General features: G+C 34.2%; 1 protein-coding gene across 3 annotated transcripts in view; it reads left to right on the plus strand.

The window, feature by feature from the left end:
• The window catches only part of LOC110452399 (cyclic nucleotide-gated cation channel alpha-3-like), a 103,888-nt gene extending 94,417 nt beyond the window's left edge, over positions 1-9,471 (plus strand). For all 3 annotated transcript variants that reach the window (XM_021500900.1, XM_021500899.1, XM_021500901.1), the window contains exons 4-5: positions 1,935-2,146; positions 7,360-9,471. In XM_021500900.1, coding sequence (XP_021356575.1) covers positions 1,935-2,146; positions 7,360-8,744 — 1,597 coding nt within the window. In that variant the 3' untranslated portion in view covers positions 8,745-9,471. The remainder of the gene's footprint in view (positions 1-1,934; positions 2,147-7,359) is intronic.
• Positions 9,472-20,623: the final 11,152 nt, after the last annotated feature.

The raw sequence follows: 20,623 nt of genomic DNA on the forward strand, positions 1-20,623 counted from the left end.
CATGAGTCATGGCTAAGACATATGACACATGAGTCAGGGCTAAGACATATGACACATGAGTCAGGGCTAAGACATATGACACATGAGTCAGGGCTAAGATATATGACACATGAGTCATGGCTAAGACATATGACACATGAGTAAGGGCTAAGACATATGACACATGAGTCATGACCGAATGCAAACTAAAGCAATCACATAATTTCTATTGAACGTTATTTTGACTGTTTTAATAATAATAACCGGTACCATTGCAGAACCTGTTTTGACAGTCTTGAAAAGCTAAATCGACAGTTATGATTTACCCATCCTGGTAAACGGTTTCACTGTAGTGACATCATACAGATTCGGTGTTTTCGTGTGAATGTTTTTAACTTTGTTACACATCTTCTGGAATGGAAGCAACATATACTACCTCGGAGCCCATTCAGTCTACCATTGATTGTTTTCTTGAGAAAATCTTCTACGAAATTACTTTTGTCTGGGTCTGCCGAACAATCTATACGAAAAGGAGCAATCTGATATGGCACTTCTTAGATGGTAATGTAGGAAAACGACATGTGTTTTACTTGTAGAACAAACTATCATATGGAAAAAGAAGACGATGTGCTGATTTATTAACATTTTAGTCAAACGCAACAATTGTCTACCAAACACAAAGCTGAGGGCAAGATCACGTCTCCAACTCACCAAATCAGAGTGTCAGAGCAAATAGGTCAACCGTCTGGGAAAACTAAACACAGTTTTATGTTAAATGTCCATGGAATTAATATGGATAAGGGAATTGTTAAGGATGACCATTCCTAGCAATATAATCATAACCTCTATTGTAAAAAACAAACCAGCAATAGTACCGGTGTTGTCGGCTACTTAAGAACCAATCAATGCATGTATTATGATTGAATATTTGACGAAATTGAGAAAATGTTGGGAAAAAATGCGGCCTGAATAGATCATTTGTTCACCATTTTCGAATCTATAAACATATGTAGGTTATATTTATTCTACCAAGTGAAATGTAGGTCAAGTCTTTTTCTTAACTATCTCAATATCCATACGCCTATGATAAGAAAGATGACCCAGATAATCTAGTTATTTAAATAAGGCGGTTCTCTTGCGCGCGCTAACAATTGTCACGTGATGCATATGTATATTTTCATTTCACAACAAGCTGTGCGCTTTTTTTATAATTTCTGACCATGTGGGCAGTTTTTATGGTTTGTCTGCTATGTATGATATCAGGCAGTGATATTTGGCAATTTCAACAAACAGCAAATTCGCGAAAATGATAGCAAACAATAATGTATGCACAAGTGTTGTTCGTTTCAACACACATTCAGACAAAGATTATGTGCGTGTGTATCGTCATTAAAGCTACACATGTTCTTACACGTCAACGAAATGATAAAATACTTCGCATTTACAAGATATATTACATGAAGTACGAAAGTCAGGGCAGAAGATTTTTCCTTTTTCAGAACACGTGTTCTATTTCCTCAGGACTTTTCAAAGGTCTTCGGGTTAAATCACGTGAAATTTCCCTTTGTTCATATTCTGCCCTTGATTAATCGAATTTGAGTTGTTCAAACGTTAGGGACACTTCGGTATCCACTAATGTTTGGTTAAATATTCTTACCTAATTTTATTATACATTAGACCTTATTTTTAATGTAAAAATAATGACAGATTGTAAATGTTACTATTTAACGACATTATATTACATATACATAATATGTATACATTATACCATATTTCGAATGTAAGTTTCATGACAGATTGTAAATGTAATTATTGAATTACGCTATATTATACATTATATCTTATTTCTTATGTTACAGATTGGAAATGTAATTATTTAATGATTTTGTTATTGAAGATATTGATTGTTTTTATATGATATGCATTTGGTATCAATGTTATATTTCTGTTTTAAGGTACTGGAAGGGGTTTGTGGTGGACCCGTCTCAAGATTTCTATTATCGGTGGCTCTTTGTCATCTCCATATCTGTCCTCTACAATGTTGTCTTTATCATCGCACGTTCGGTGTTTTGGGAGTTGCAGAGGAGTTACATGTCCCTGTGGCTGGCCCTAGACTACCTCAGTGACATCCTGTATGTGATCGACATGGGGATATCATGCAGGACAGGTGAGTCGAAAGAGTGTACACCTTTTTACCGTAATTACACCAAAACTCGCACACATCCTTGTGATCGACATAGGGATATCTTTCAGGACATGTGAGCATAACTATTGTACACCTTTTTACCGTAATTACACCAAAACTCGCACAAACCATTGTGATCGAAATGTGGATATTTTTCCGGACAGTTGAGTCAAAATAGTGAGCACCGTCTTACCGTAATAACACCAAAACTCGCACCAATACTTTTGATCGACATGGGGATAGCTTCCAAAACAGGTGAGTCGACAGATTGCACCCTTTCTTACCACAATAACACAAAAACACGCACCAATCATTGTAATCGACACGGGGATAGCTTTCGAGACAGGTGAGTCAAAGATTTCACACCTTCTAACCGTAATGACACCAAAACTCACACCCATCCTTTGTACATTTACGTAATATTTTAAGCTATATTTAAAAGCAGTTCTAAAGCTTAGATAGTTGCTACATGTAATATATGTATAATTACGAAGATACGATCAATATGAAGTTGTATTGTAAAATAGGAGTTAAAACAAGTACCTAACTTCATCAAATTACATTTACGTAATATGGATTTATGCAGGTTTGAGGAAGTAAACTGACATGCGGTATTCTACTCTGCTGAAACTGACTTCCAAATTCCTATCGATCGCCTGTTTATAGTCAGCTATATTACAGCTATACAGGGATATCACACGGAAATCTGGCGACATAATTGTGGGATTTTAACTTGAATGCTAGACAAAATATTTATATCCAACTGTCATTAAATTCATTTCTCGCTCACATATCGCCAAAGAAGTGAGCAATTGATAAACTGTTATTAAGGTATAAATAATTTCCCAGCTTTCCAAAATCCACTGACGTCAGATTTGCGCAACAGGTCTCCGTGTTTTAAAGAGCAAACGATAAAGACATCTAACCATGAATAGGCGACTGATCAGATTTAGAAGCCTGCAATTACGGCCGGTTTAGCAGACTGACAGTATCCTTTAACATATGTTATCTCCTGCAAAAACGACAGCCTCCTGTATAGACCATGTGTTGTGCGCTCATACATTTTTCTTATTTAAAAAAGGAGATTAGGAAGCATTTTGGTATTAAAAAAACAAGAACAATGTAAACCCTACATTGAAAACACTGTTTATTATAAATGTTGTTGTTTTTCGTCTGAAAAGCATCTTTTGAGTACAACATTTGTGTGCACACACACAGAATATTTCAAATAAGGAAACTAGTTTCTGTACTTCTACTCCTTGAGTATCCCTTCGGTCACTGTTATCAGGAAAACTGTTAGAAAGCGATGCAAATTGCAAGAATAATCACATGTTTTTCCATTGAATACTTTGACGCATTTTTTATGGTGACTACATTTACACTTAATGAGAACGTGAACAGGTGACGTTTTTTTCCATTATTTGTAATATTAAAGGCTCTCCGTGTGATCAAACAAATCTGTGTTAAAATCACTTTTCAGGCAAAAAAAACCCCAATATTTTCAACAAATTATTTCAACAATGATTATTGTCTACATCGTTCTCTATGCTCGATGACCAAACAGCCTACACAGGTCTTTATTCTGAGTTAAAATGATGAGCCTGCAAAATATTTTCTACTGTGCTATGAGCACAGAATAATTTCTTAAACTGTTTTCGGCGTGTCTCCTAAAGCACATATATCCATTTGACATCAGTTAGCGAGGACGTTCAACCCTGGACAAAACAAAACATGAAGAAATAAGATACATAAACACTGCATAGATATAAGAGCATTTTAAAAGTACCGCTTTACGTTAGGTATGGTATATGATTGCTTACTACCGCAACAATGACTTCTGAGTACAATATGAATAGCATTAGCTCCGTAAGGAGTAAAGCCTTTCAGTCTAGTTTCGAGGCTATATGTCGTATTATATCATATAGCTTTAGTATAGTGTCTTGCTATATTACTACGTGATGATTCTGTATGTCATATTACTCCTACATTGTCGTATTGAATCAATCGAAACCAAGCATCGTCCACCTTTACGTTCACATTTTTTTGCTATAAGTCAGTATCATCGTTCCAAACAATGGCAATAATGACATGAGATAGTTAAGAGCTTGAACACGCCAAAGCCATACCAATGGTCTGTACGGACAGGATTGTTACATTTGGTCGAGACGACTTATCATAATGATTTATGATCAAAGTAAAGCCGTACTAAATGTTTTGGGTATCATACTTACAAAATAAATAGGTGCGCATTGTATACCTTAAGACGAGAATCACATTATATTGATTACAAATCAATAGTTATATCACATTTTGTAGATGTACCTGTATTTTGCATTTATAAAATGTACACGCGGTTTAAACACTGGGGTCGTTTTCTTCATATCCTTATGATGATCATCATACAAGCTCCCATTAGGTATTGTATATTGTAGATAATCTACCATAGTTTTTTTTATTGTTTACCCTTCTCTTGAAACAGTCAAAGTAGGTATAAACATAATATCTTAACCTGTGAAGAGACCTATGTTAACGGAGATAAAACAGGGCTTCCCCCATTGAATACTAACGACGACGTGTCGTCCCTTTTGCATTTGCAGATACCTTCATACTGTATCTATTTCAAAGGTTCCCCTCTCGGGTAAATGCAAAACATATTTTTTCGAGAACTGTGAACATCTATCTCTGTATCTGTTCGTTTTTATAACAAGTAATATACACACATCAAACAAATATTAGGTGTGTAATAACCGTAATAACCGCTCCCAAGCCTGTCTCCATGTCATTTATATCTATAGTTATTTAAGGATTAACTTGAATATATTTTTTATGGTATGGAGATATAACACAAAAAAACGGACCGTACTCTAAATAAACCGCGAAGCAGTTTATGATGAGAGTACACTCCGGTTTTTTGTGTTATAGCTACATAACTTAAAAATTATATTCAAGTTTTTTATTTTCTCATATTTTATTTTCGGTGTATTGCGGAAGTACACATCACCCATTTTACGTGGCATGCGTATTTAAAATTCAGTCGAATCCGGAAAGAACAAATATCTCAGATACGACGTGTTGCAAACTTTTGAATTTGATACATTTAAAACATTGTGTTCAAATATTACATATCGAGGTAAATTCTGTTTCAAGAATCAATTCTAATCAAAATCAAGCCTTCCATTTAATTTTTTTTAATATCTTAGTTTCACACATTGTTTTGTGTGTAAACAAGCTAGGTATGCGTTGAGGAGTAGCTCAACAAGCGTCGACCAAAAATACCTAGTACCAAAACATACTGATAAGTATGAATTAATTTTCGATTGAACATGTCTAGCGACCGATCTAGCATGGTTAGAATACAACTGAATCATCTATTACATTTTAAACTTGATAAATTCAAAATGTGCGAAAACGTCTCAAGTTTTTTTACCAAGTCTGCTAGCTATATCTGTACATGTAGATGTGATAACGTGGTAACGGGTGTTTAATTGTAAAGGTTAAACTTTACATTAGTCCAATCTTTGTACTGCAGAGTAATAAAACTCGAAAGAATGGCTGCGTTATAGCCTCCAAAACACTTCTGAAAAGAGCTCATAATTCAGGAAGATGTGGCAATGTAAAAGGTGTAAAATGTCTCAAATGTTCGAATTATATAGCACTGAGGGCCGTAACATGTTGACGACATCATCAATTCGTCAAGAACGCGAGCAGCTGACAATATTCTAACGTCTACATGAAACCATGTAACACTTTAAGTTCAAAGGTTGTCTACCAGTGATTCATCTAAACATAAGTCTGTATGTTACATACCAGTGTTTTATATAAACATCAATCTATGTTATATACAGGTGTTTTATATAAACATCAGTCTGTAGGTTACATACCAGTGTTTTATATAAACATCAATCTATGTTATATACAAGTGTTTTATATAAACATAAGTATATGTTACATACCAGTGTTTTATATAAACATCAGTCTGTTTGTTACATACCAGTGTTTTATATAAACATTAATCTAGGTTACATACAAGTGTTTTTCTATAAACATCAGTCTGTAGATTGTACACACATATTTCAGATAAACAGCAGTTCATCAGTCCCAAGGTTTTTTGTCATTACTTTATCTTAACACTTGTATCACGGTTTAATTACCAATAATGTTTCATTTAGCAGCAATACAAAACTTGGACGCCTTTCGTTTAATTTCAGTGTTATTTTCTTGTTTTAAGTTTAGGTTTACATGCACACTGTTATGCATATTATGTATATACTTGTGGATTAACGTGTTACTAAATTAAAAGATGCTTCCAAATTGTTTCTATAATTTCATATACTTAATAAACCAACGGGTTATCTGATCACATGTATGAAATGTTACATATTTAGTAATAATGCTTTTCTCATTGTATTTTATACTTTCACTACCTTATCTTTCGTAACGCCGTGGTATCCCACATATTTTTCAATCGAGCTAGGTATCGTAAAAACCATCGCGTCAAACAATTATAAATTACGACCAATTTTCAATCTATCATTACCTTAATTGCCTAGCCGTCCTGGTTAAAATAAACATTTTTTTATTAAAAGTCTATAACGAAATAGTTCTCTAATAACTGTACTAACAAATACCGGTACTAGTGAAATAATTTAATTTCTTTCGTGTATTTATTATAAGGTGACGTCACATCTTCATTTATAAAAGAATTCTAAAGAGATTTTGTTAGACATTTTTTTATTACCTTGGGCAGAATGTCCAGTGTAATCAAATGATTCAATCATTGTGAGAATAGATTGGATAATTTAAAACAAACGAAATAGTAATTGGTTATTTTATTTCATTATTATTATAAATGTTTTTACTGTACATTGCTAGTTGATTCCCGTAATTTTGACCCTTTTCCTAACGTAAACTAACTGGTTCTCCGAGTGTTACTATTTTTCTGTAACTTAAAAAAAAAATGCAAATTGATTATCTATGTGTTTAAATTATTTATATGTAACTTAAAGTTCTCTCTGTAATGAATTTTGTTTCCTTGTGTGTTAACTGCATGTCTGTAGCTTAAATTACTGTCAGTTACTAGTTGAACCGAAGCTTCACGTGTGTTTTACACGCCTGCAACTTATTTTACTGTCAGTAAGTAATTTATTCTCCGTGTGTGTTATTCTGTATGTAACATATCATAATTCGTTTTACAGGGTATCTGGAGGAGGGACTCCTTGTACGTGACGGTACTAAACTACGACAGCACTACACGTCTTCGACGATGTTTAAGACGGATATCCTTAGCATATTACCGACAGATTTTTTCTACTTTCTAATTGGTCTGGATAAACCAGAACTAAGATTTAATCGAATCATTCGATTTAACCGTCTGCTCGAGTTCTTTGACAGAACGGCTACAAGAACTAGTTTTACAAACATGATCAGAATCATGAATTTGGTGCTTTACATTCTGATCATTATTCACTGGAATGCCTGTATATATTTTGCTATCAGCAACTCATTAGGATTCGGCTCAGACCTGTGGGTATATCCAAACGTTTCCGATCCAAAATTTCAACCATTAACCCGGAAATACATCTACAGTTTCTACTGGTCAACTTTAACCCTAACAACGATTGGAGAAACCCCAGTCCCAGAAAAGGACGAGGAGTATCTATTTGTGGTCGTCGATTTCCTCATCGGTGTCCTCATTTTCGCTACCATCGTCGGTAACGTCGGTAGCATGATAACAAACATGAACGCTGCACGCGCGGAATTCCAAGGGAAAATGGACGGAGTAAAACAATACATGGAGTTCCGTAAAGTGTCCAAAGAGCTCGAGCAAAGAGTGATCAAATGGTTTGATTATTTGTGGACCAACAAGAAATCATTAAATGAGGAGGAAGTATTGGCGTCACTTCCGGATAAGCTCAAGGCAGAAATAGCGATACACGTGCATTTAGATACGTTGAAGCGTGTTGCTTTGTTTCAGGATTGTGAGCCTGGTTTACTTGTGGAGCTTGTACTAAATCTCAAACTACAGGTGTTTAGTCCGAGTGATTATATATGCAGGAAGGGCGACATTGGAAAAGAAATGTACATAGTCAAGCGTGGACAGCTAGGTGTTGTTTCGGACGACGGGAAGACCATATTTGCCACTCTGAGGGAGGGTAGTGTTTTTGGTGAGATAAGCATATTGAATATTGCAGGGAATAAGAACGGCAACCGTCGAACGGCAAATATCAAGAGTACAGGCTACAGCGACCTGTTCTGTTTGTCGAAAGATGACCTGTGGGATGTTCTCACTCAGTACCCGGATGCAAAGAAGATTTTAATTGACAAAGGTAAGAAAATTCTTAGGAAAGACAATCTTTTGGATGAGGAACTGATGAAAAAGGTCGAAGCGCAGCAAGAAACGACCGAACAAAAACTTGACAGGATTGATTCGAGTCTGGACACTTTACAAACAAGGTTTGCCAGACTTCTTGCCGATTTCAACGCCACTCAACAAAGACTGAAGCAACGAATCACGAAACTCGAAAAAGGCCTGGTGAAAGATTCTGACGCAATTTCCAATATTTCTTTCTTGGATTCATGATGGATGAGGTTTACATCCCATTTATTATAGAGCTATCTATAACTGTGATCAAAACAAACGTCTATCAACATCGACTAAAACCAATTTTACAACAAAAACATGGTCGATTCTATTGAAAGGCCGCTCAAATGCAAACAACAAACCGGAGACCAATCCATCTTAAAGCGTCACACATCATTGATTCCGTATATTAATCATATCTCATGAATTACCCCAAAGCGATCATGTCTTTGTCCTTAATGACCAAGTGCATCGATTTGTCGAGTCATTAAATATAAACGAAAACAATGGATGCAAGATTCTATAATTCAAGTGTCAGATAGACGGAAGTGACGTTGACCGGAAATGGTGTGTCAACAAATGTGTTGTCAAGTATGCCGAGAATGTCTTGTTTTTAATATAGAACCGTCCAATGAGATTATATTTAAATGTCATAATACACGTTTCTTATCTTAAAGTCATTGTACATATATATGTGTATAGTTTACTCATGCATATGTATAAAGTCAGTTAAGACGACTTGATTCAGCAAAAGAATCATGTGTGCTACAAATAGTCTATTTAAATGTCTAAAATGTCCATTAATCGAAGTTGAATTTCCCAATTAATCCACGTTTAATCAAGGCAAACAAATCAACATTAATTCTATGTTTGAACTTAATTTTGGCTCTATTCCTCAATGATTTTATAAACAATGATAATTATGATCGTTTCCTCTTTTTTTTCTTCTTTGCCTGTACGTTATTTATTTATTTATTTATATCTTTAAACAATTGACACCATTTTTGTTTTGCATTGAGCTTTGTTTTCTAGATCTGTAGACATGTATATAAGTCCACCAAAGACATAATTAATTATCCGAGATAATATCTCTATTAGGATTTAAATGAGATGCAAACTCAAACTGTAAATAGTGACGCACTGTACAGCCAAATCGGAAAATGTTATTCCTATAGGTTTCTGTAGAAAGAATGATTTTACGATGCAATATACTAATATTTTATCTAATGATTTGACAGCAAGTGATAGTAGTATATTGATATGATATAGAAGTAGATTTATTGAATGATATACGCTTCATCGATAGGATTTCCTTACGAACCGAACAGTGACAAAATTTGGTATACCCTGGTTATACATTATGGATTTGTACATTAGCGTTAAGAATGTGTTATTTGTTTACAGTAAAACCTTTGAAAATTTACAGAAAAACCATTTAGAATATGCCTATATAATATATTAACTAACCCTGCCTAGAAACTCCATTATATAGATTATTAATTAATTAGATTCGCACTGTAAACACTACACAGTTGACATATCTTGATGTTGTCGCAAGTACAGTTTTATTTCACTACCATGCAGTTATTGTTTACTAGTACTGTAACCATGTATTGGATTTATCTTTGCAACTTTCGAGATAAAAATCCTTTATGCATCTTTAATCAAAACCATTTTATAAAATATGACATTTAAATCTTAATAAACCCTTATTGAACCCTTTTGTCTTGCTTGAAACCACAATGGTAATATCATGTACAGGTTTTCGTTTTGTTTTTAATTGTTACTCGCACATTACATACAAACAATTGGTATTACGTTAAATTTAAATTTAAAAAAGATATGGTATTATGCATATAAAACTTTTTGAAATACATAGTTATTTTTCGAGTCCTTAATACTACTGAAAATAAGTGTACATGTTTAATCATTAATTTATTATTTCTTTCGAATGCAACACAATAAGATGCGAGCGTCTCACGATGGTATTAAAAGTTTAAAATTGACATTAGTTAAACCGTAACGCTGATAATAGCATTGTACTGGCACTTTTAATCTTCTTTTTTGTATGTCAAAGTATTTGTTAGCTTGTTTTCTTAAATTGCCTATCCTATAGGTTCACATTGCATTAACTGGATGTATATCACGGATATTGCACACGAGATAACCAGGATAGTTTAGACCCGGTGACAATGATGCTGGATACATTGAAACTGTTAACATGGTTAAAATGGATACCCATCTGAATTATTTCCCGTTGAGTTACATGATTTGTTTTTTTGGAATTTGTTTTATACAACGTTGATATGACAAGCTTACTTAACATTTAATTTCCTTAAGACAAATCTCTTTATTGAAATAGAGATAACTTAACTCATTCACCCCTAACTATTCAAACTGAAAATTATCATTCAATGAAATAACTCTGTCTTTCAATAAGAACGGGATCTCTTTCAATGAAATAGATATTTGGTTAAACGACTTTCATGTATATCAAAATATATTAAATGTACCTCGATATGAATTAATGATGTGTTTAATGTTACAGGGCATATTATATAATTATGATTGTGTGAGATATCTTTATAATTTAGAAGAAAATGCAGATACCATTGCAGTTAATAGAATTCTTATAAAGAATAAGATATACCGTTTGTGTATAAAATGTGAAGTTGTACTGCTATAGGTACAAATGTGCTGGTCACATAAAACTGTCTTTAGTACATGTACATGTAGTTTTATGGGAAGATTAACAGGCAGTCCTTGTACATAGTTTCTTTGAAATATATATGTTTATATCTTTTGTTAAAGCTGACACTGCATGTAAGAATCATAAATGAGCTTTCCCAGATGTTTTCGCTGATACCATCTTGTTAATAGACTTCTGTATATAAACCTATCGTTAAAACACAGCTGTGATGTCATCCATTGTTATTTGCGTACTATATCCAACATAATTCATAGGCATCCCCTGTAGCCGTCCAATAAGTTGCCTGTAGCTGTCCAATAAGTGGATCAATTTGGGTAATTGTTGGGCAGCTACAGGTAACTTATTGGACGGCTACAGGTAACATATTGGACAGTTAAAGGTTAGCTTTTGAATGAGCACATGATTATGCTATACAATGGAAAACATAGTAATAGAATAAATGTGAAAATAAATATTTATTAAATGTAACACATAATTTAAATGTCAACATTCTTAAAGTATATATCCGGTATTTATATTCCCATAGTCAGTTTTCCCATGCACTATATCACAGAACACTCTTTTTACATGAAACATCCATATAGATGCATACATATCCAAACACTTTACTGACAGACGCATTTCCAGCATTAATTGTAATTTCCTTTGAATTCGTAATGTTGGCAATAACACTTTTGAGTTGAGGGTAGTTGAAATCTTTTCCCACAATTTATGTGCACAAACTTTCTTTCGTATCATCCCTCAAAATATTCCTGTATAATCCCAGATATATCTTTGATGAAAATATGTTGAGGTGGTGTTGAAATCTTTCATTTCATTCTCTCACGTAATCCCAGAAATATACTGTGATCACTTTCTTCAATAAATCAATCACAATATTTGAATGTAATCCATTTCAATACTAAATGCTGATCATGATGCTCAAAATGTACTGCACAGGGACTGTGTTGGGAACGCACCTTCACCGTTGGACGACATTATTCAAATGAGACTGAATTCTACTCGGACATATTTCACACACCTGTAATGCATGCACTTGTACAAATGCATGCAAAGTATGCTAAAGGACACCACTGTCCTTTACTGTATCAATAGCCTTCGTTGTTGATTGCACATACTGAACAGATATTGAAACTGTTCAATATTGACACAAAGAGGGTGTGTGTTTTAAGTAAGATAAAGGCCGCAAACTGTAAGTTTTCGGTTTATATCCTTTACTTAGCGGATATACAACTATGTAGATAATGTTAACCAGCGGAAGTCTCATTGAAAACTATACTTAATAAAAGAAACAAAAGATAACATCAGAACCAAAATCGGTATAAAGAGACAACATCGTTAACCAAAAAGACAAAACAAAAGGGAAGGTACCATGAGACACAATAAACGGGAAAGGGTTATCTTGACATGCAATGTCAGATTTAATCCTTGAGGGTTGTATTCATACATGAATACTTTTTATTAGTTGCACATTGTTCATTTTTTTGCATTTCCAATTGTTGAAAAATGAGGTTTTAACGACAATGTTTCAATTAAACTTTGAACTTCAATTTAAGCATGCTCAGACGCATGTACACTCTATAAGATTAGGGGACAGTGGTAAAGATAAAATATGTTCGGGTTAAGTCAACCAGGAAGTAAGTACACAACCTCCAATGGTCTTCGTGATAACATGTACCTTTGTCCAACCTATCTAGGAATTTTTTAATCTGTTGGATACTGCATTGTATATGTGGCATTTTGTAAGCAACAACATTTAGATATTTTGTCTAGTGTAAATGCAACTAGTACGCGTATTACTATACAAGTACAGAGGAAGTATATGGCCTAAACATTCAATGGTTACATTCAGTGGTATATATTCAATGGTACAGCAATAGTATCAATGTGTTAAATGTTTACCGGTATTCCTATAGTACCGGCGACAGTTTTACTAACTCAATGAACTTCGTTGAGAAGAGGAATATTTTTTGAATTTGCACTTGAAACATTGAAACATTTTACGAATTTTATAAGTGAGTTTAACATTTTCTGCTATATTAATGGCATAAATAAATAAAACATTAATGGTATATCAATGGTATCAGTGAGTAGGGAGTTTAACATTTAACTTGTTTATTTTTAGTGGGATAACATTAAACGATATGTTCATGTTATAAGTGAGTTTAACATTTTCTGCTATATTAATGACATCGATAAATAAAACATTAATGGTATACCAATGGTATCAGTGAGTAGTGAGTTTAACATTTAACTTATTTATTTTTAGTCAGATAACATTAAACGGTATGTTAATGTCATCAATGAGTTTAATATTTAAGAACAAATTACACGTAACTGTATCTGTGAGTTTCACATTTAACGGTATATTAATTGTAGAAGGATAACATTTAACGATATGCTAAGGTTATCAATGAAATTGAAATTGAAGAACTAACCATACGTAATTGCTTATGTGAGTATAACATTCAATAGTATACTTATTGTAGGAGTGGAGTAACAACTAACGGTATGATAATAGTATTAGTGAGTTAACCATTTAAGGGCAAACAACACGTAATTGTTCCCTTGAAATTAACATGAAATAGTATACTTAGTATACGAATTAGATAATTATCTAACAGTATGGTAATATTATCAGTGAGTTAACCATTTGCGATACATCTGTATATTAATGTTACCTGTGGGTTACGGTAAAGGTACGAGAAAAGCGAGCTTTGTGAGTTTAGACGCGGACGTCAGTAGTGAATAAAATAACGAAACGAAATGTAAGATGAAAAAAACAATTAAGATAGCTCCTATATTAGGACAAAACCAATATAGGGATAACAAAACCGTGTACGATATTCGATGTATAAAGATAAAACTGTCGGATATTTGAAATGAAACCAGTTATTGCAATCCCTACATTAAGACAAACCCCGTGATATATTTCCTATATTAAGACAAAACCATGTAGGATATCTCCTGTTTGAAGATGAAATCCTGTAGGAGTTATCCTGTTTCAAATTTTAACCCTTTAGGATAGTTCCTATATTTAACAAATCCCTAAGGGATACATTCTTTAACAGCATAAAACCATGTAGGATATCTACCATAGAACGATGGAATCCTGTAGGATATCTACCATAGAACGATGGAATTCTGTAGGATATCTACCATAGAACGATGGAATCCTGTAGGACATCTACCATAGAACGATGGAATCCTGTAGGATATCTACCATAGAACGATGGAATCCTGTAGGATATCTCCTGTATCAAAATATACCATGTATCAATCAAATGACGTCAAGTCGCTGACAGTGTATGAGGGTTGTAGATTTTGTGATTTGTATTAGTTTGTTCGTATCATTTTGTTAATTCTGATTTGATAATGTAAATGTTGTCTGGCAATACCAAACGTAAATGCAGTTTCACAACAACGCTCGAAATACTTGAGGTATGCCTGCGGTTTTCGGTAGTGATAAAAATAGCAGGAAAAAAAAGAAGTTCGTCCTGAGGGCCGATATGCATCACGTTGTTACTTGAACTGTTCAGCCAATCTGATGAGTTGTTATTGGATTTTTGTTATCAAATCCCTTTACACTACCTAGAAATAAGTAAACTATTGAACTATTCAGTTTTATTTAGATTAGGTCTGCGCTTTCAACTATTCAACTGATGGACACTATAATAATCTTGTAAATATTATATTGCTTCTTTACACAGGCATTGTTTGAATTCTGGATAGGACAAATACACTGTTTAGCGTGACACGGTTTTTATGTCATGAGTAGAAAATGCCTTAACCAACTCTACCAGTTCATTTTGCTAACTGGAACATAGACAGTACGTTTTTTGTTTGTTTCTAAACATACTGTAATGTAAAATATATGGTTCAAAATAATGTAAGTGGTTTGAAAAAAATATACAAAATATTGTATACGGTTCAAAAGCATGTACTTGGTTCAAAATAATGTAATAGTTACTAACCTTCTCACCACTATAGACCATTATGAACTCATCCAGATGAATGTATGGTAGAGTCTACTAAAGTTGCCTAGGGGTTAAAGGGTTAAGAGAATCAGGTGACATGTGTGTGTGTGTGTGTGTGCGGAAGGTTCCTTGACTGATGTAACTTTATTTTTCAAATGAGTTTTTACGAGAGACACGTTCATGTTGAGAACAGCGTGCACATCGTCCAGAGAGCATACTAACTGATTGTCTGGTCTAGAACCAAAATCGTAGACTATTGTATATCATTAGTCGTCATTATTTTGTCTATTTATCATTTGTTCAAGGGTTTTCATGGGAACACATAACACTATATAATGTACAAAACACACGCACTCAGCATGCACTGATGAGTTGAATATTGTAATATACGAGTATATCCTGTACATTGATACATGATTTAAATACGTTATATAAGGATGTTTCGTTGAAAAATAAATTATTGAAACAGGCTTCGTTGTTCATTTTTATCTTTATACAACCCGACATATGACCTACTCCGCTTATCGTAGATCATAGCTTTCAAAGATTTACAAAAAACGATGCATTAATTACACTTAATGCAACAACCATTTCCCTTCTTTATCAACTATCAGTTTACGAACAATCATTGAGAACCATTTAAACCGAAAATTAAAAAAAAAAAAAAGTTTTATATAAACGTGTCCTGTATCATAAAGATAACATTTAGACATAAAACTTTTTATATAAACTTAAAACCTTTACCTTATGATTTTAGAAATATTTATATTCAAACTTTCTTGTTGCTTTTAAAACAACGGCGCCAATCACAAAGAATCTCTATATGGCGCCCTACCATGAGTAAATTGGGTTTGCACGCAACATTATTACATTCAGATACAAAACATACCCATAGACATTGCTTATCTTGTTCATGCATCTCTCGTCAGTTAAATTCCAAGTTTTTAAAAGAACAAAACGGAAGCTTGTTTTCATTCTCAAGTTCAGTAGACATGGTAAACAACAGTCACTTGTTGTAGAATCTCTATATTAATAGTATTAAAAAAAAAAAAAAATGTAAACATATATATCATGGCATGTACAATGTATCCTTGTTCCATTCTCGTCCATATTTATGAACAATTATCATGCACAAGCATGAATTCTCCTTGTTCAAACTATGTTTTTCGTAATTCGTTATTTATTACATGACACGACCAAAAAATAAATAAAAAGTCAATTTTAAAACATTGAAAACAGTATTCTGTGCTAAGTCTCTAAAAAATCTGTCCGGATTATTGACAAACTGTTTTGATTAATTCATCATCGGAACAAGAAAGAAAGAATACTCCTCCATTTTTTACGCTGGCATCATTATCATTATCTATTTGTCACAGAAAAAGGAAATTCATGGCAATACTTGAGTTTTACGTTTATAAACGAAATGGAAAGGAACCATTTAAGTTTGCAGGCTTTAAGTGTTGCAAGTCCATTGGAAAGTGTCAAAACAACACGGCACTATATATATACATTGTTTAACTATAGAAACAATAATTAAAGGATGTACCACGTGTATAAGTGGCGCTTAACTATTAGAGTAACAAAAGTTACAGTATGAATATTCACAAATATTAGTTTTGTTTTACAATTATGAAAATAGCAGGCACATATATCTGATTGCTTTATTGAACAATGACAACTTGTGAGATTTGGCTACGAAACCTATAAATATATTTGGTAAGATCATTATATGGTCCTAATATATGTAATTATTTAGGCACATAAAAGGAAAAATTGTTGACAAATTATAACAAGGTCACAGTGACCTACTTATCAACTATGTGCCACTTTTTTCGGCCATTTTTATTATTTGCAGCGCTACTGTTCAACAATACATCAACACTAGGAAAGAACGTTAAGAAAGTAACATGTAGTCTTGTCAAAAAGATACCATTTGTGATTTTGGTCCCCAATTTTACCCCCTCATATCTCGAAATGGTCCGCAAGATGACCTTAATTTCATGTCATATCATGATGGCATAACCCCAAAAATGAAACGTATCGGTGATAGCCACCAGAAGGCCAAAATTGGCACCCCTCCTTTTAACGATGAATTAGTCACGAAAATTTGCGAAAATAATTAAATTTGAACATTGACCTCGCTAGCATTGCTATCAGTTCACAGTAATAAATCCTTTTTAGACCGGGTACATGTAACATATTTAGACTTGTCTTTACTAGTTTACAATAAGGCCATGTGAAACACATAATATATACATATTACATACACAATATGGACGATTAAAAACTGACATATAAACAATGTTATATACAACAAAATAAAACACAAAATATGTTAGATGCCAGCTACAGTAAAAAAAAACGCTAACCCGAACACGGGGGTCCAGTAATGGTACTTCTCTTAATTTGATATCATAAACCACTATGCTTCGCATACACACAACCTATCCTTGCTCCTAGTGTCTTGATAAAGCCGGCCTGTGACTACATGATGATGTAGCATCAATTTAGGTGACAGTTCCAGAAATGTGCACAATTGCTCCAAGCGTTGAGCAACTTGACTAGAATATCTTGATGTCCTTGTGAACAGTTTGCGGCTTATTACAAGTCCCATCATGTCTATACACTTGTACAGGAGTGTGCATATACTGCCATTTATGGAAGTATTAAGCCCACCATTGTAACTTTAAAGTTAAAGTAAGGTTGGCGCAAATACAACCAAACGTTTTACAATTTGAAGGGCTACAGTAGTTGTTGACGATGTCGATACATTAGACAATTTCATAAAAGCAAATACAAATTGTCTGTGATAAGCCAGAGAAACGAGAATTGAAAACCACTTGGCACCTTCAAGGTTACGATCTTCCTCTGGGGACGGATAGTCCACCACCAGAATCATCGCCATAGTATTGAATTATAATTATGCAAGTCCTAGAGAGACTGACTAATTATGTAAATGCAAATCCGGCGCAAGCATAATTTAAGTTAATAAAAAATGTCTTCCTTAGAAAAAGCTATGATTAATTTTGTTCTGATAGAGCAAACAGGGAGAGAGCCTCCTATTATCTCTGCATCATCATGTTTCAAGGACGCTTCCCTTTTAATACCTCTAAATCATTGTCCTCTCTTGTTTTCAAACAAGAGATATGTCATACAACTATGTATAAAACTCCAACAGTAAGGATAAGCTCATTTTCTTTGCAACTAAGATTGTTTACTATATGTGTTTGTACTAGATTGTATCTTCTATTCAGACGTGATGTGCATTTTGCACGAAATATCGGAGTAATTTACTCTCGTAAGGTTGTTGGTTTACTGAAAATTATAACAATCCCCCACAGGAAACACGCCATACTAAATTAGCGTCGAAAACAAACAGCTTTATCGATTATATAAACAAGTAAACTATGTAGTCATGGAGTGAACTATAAATACATCGGTCACTGTCGTGTCATACAGTAAACATGGCATTGTAATATATTGTTCACACGTAACTAATATGAATTAAAAAATGCAACCTACCACTACGTCAACATACATGTATAAATAAAAATGAAAATTCAAAGACTATGACAGAAACGGCTTGAGGCAACATTCGGACCGCCGTATCCTTCAAGCTAAAATCAGGACCCTTCAAAACAATGGCAGGACCCGTAAAGACAACAAAATGACAATTTAAAATAGCAACAAAATCCATTGGAGACAACAGCAGGACTGCAGAACTCTTGGAGAAAATAGCAGGCGATTGGAAACGGCAGCAGAAACCTTGGAGACACCAACTGGACTGCAGGACCCTTGAAACAACAGCAAGACGGAAGTACTATTGGAGACGACAGCAGGACTGTTGGAGACAACAACAGGACTGTTTGAGACGACAGCAGGACTGTTGAAGACAACCACAGGACCCTTGGCTAGGAGACCCCCTTGAGGACAACAGCAGGACGACAGTACTCTTAGAGACAACAGCAGATCTGCTGGACTCTTGGAGACGACAGCAGAACTCTATGAGACAAAAACAGGACCCTTTGAGACGGCAGGAGGTCTCTTGGGGACAAAAACATAACCCTTTGAGACGACAGGAGAACTCTTGAAGAGAACAGAAGAAGGCCTCTTGGAGACACCAGAAAGACCATCGGAGACGACAGCAGGAATATCGTGCCACTCGTCCAGATGTTTCCAGTACTAGTTAATTTTAGGAATAGATGGTATATATGTCATCAACGATCTTGGACACAAGAGAGATGTGAATATGTACAAACATACATGTTGTATGCACGAACGAGTGAGATTTTCCTTGAATGATACTTGCTATACTTCACCAAGAATGTAACACCGTATATTTGACGGTCAACGAAAAAGACAATTTACTCACGCTTTATATATCGAATACTGTAGTGGGCTAGTAAATATACATTGAATTCGTTGACGTTTAATTTAAAGTTTATCAAAAACATAACAAGGTTTTCATTGTGCTTTTCCGAGGACACAAACACAAGTGAGTCAAGCCAGTGTCCATTCTGTATGTTGCAGTAAGGAGGCGTTGAGAACTATGACGTCATATCAAACTTTCCCAGTAGAAAAAGTGATTTTACAGAATGCCTATGAAGGATTGAGTTTAGACGTCTGTCTGTAGCATGTTTGATATTCCTATACAGGAGTGGAGCCACGTGATCAGATATCGACAACATTTAGATATATCTACACACAATGGTGAGGCAATGTGATCAGATGTCTACAGTGTATTTACATATATTCAATAATCTCTGCACACTGCGAAGACGCGTGATCAGCTGTCTACTGTATAATTCATATTCCCCATACGTTGGCGGAGCAACGTGATCTGATGTCTGTTACAGTTTTTACATCCCTCATATAATGGTGGGGCCACGTGATCTGATGTCTATAATACTCTTTTATGAATCGCGTTCAATATTTGACCACATTATCAGATATCTGCAGTATATAACCTCTTGTGAACCGGTAGAATTGACCGTTATTAAGGTATACAGTAATACCTCATTAGTTTAAACAAACTAGGCATAGGTATATACATTTATAAAGCCAGAACAGATAAAATAAATGATAATTTAACTATAATCATGTTTACTTGGTCATTGTCTTCTAGTATCTAACGGAGTCTTTAGATTATTTAAGGATTAACTTGAATATATTTTTCATGTTATGGAGCTATAACACAAACAACCGGAGTGTACTCTCATTATAAACCGCGAAGCGGTTAATTTAGAGTACACTCCGATTTTTTTTGTGTATAGTAGCATACACTATGGAGATATAACACAAAAAATCCGGAGTGTACTCTAAATAAACCGCTTCGCGGTTTATAATGAGAGTACACTCTGGTTTTTTGTGTTATAGCTCCAAAACATGAAAAATATATCCAAGTTAATCCT

Source organism: Mizuhopecten yessoensis, unplaced genomic scaffold (assembly GCF_002113885.1).
Source record: "Mizuhopecten yessoensis strain PY_sf001 unplaced genomic scaffold, ASM211388v2 scaffold6683, whole genome shotgun sequence".
In the NCBI taxonomy this organism is placed as follows: domain Eukaryota; kingdom Metazoa; phylum Mollusca; class Bivalvia; order Pectinida; family Pectinidae; genus Mizuhopecten; species Mizuhopecten yessoensis.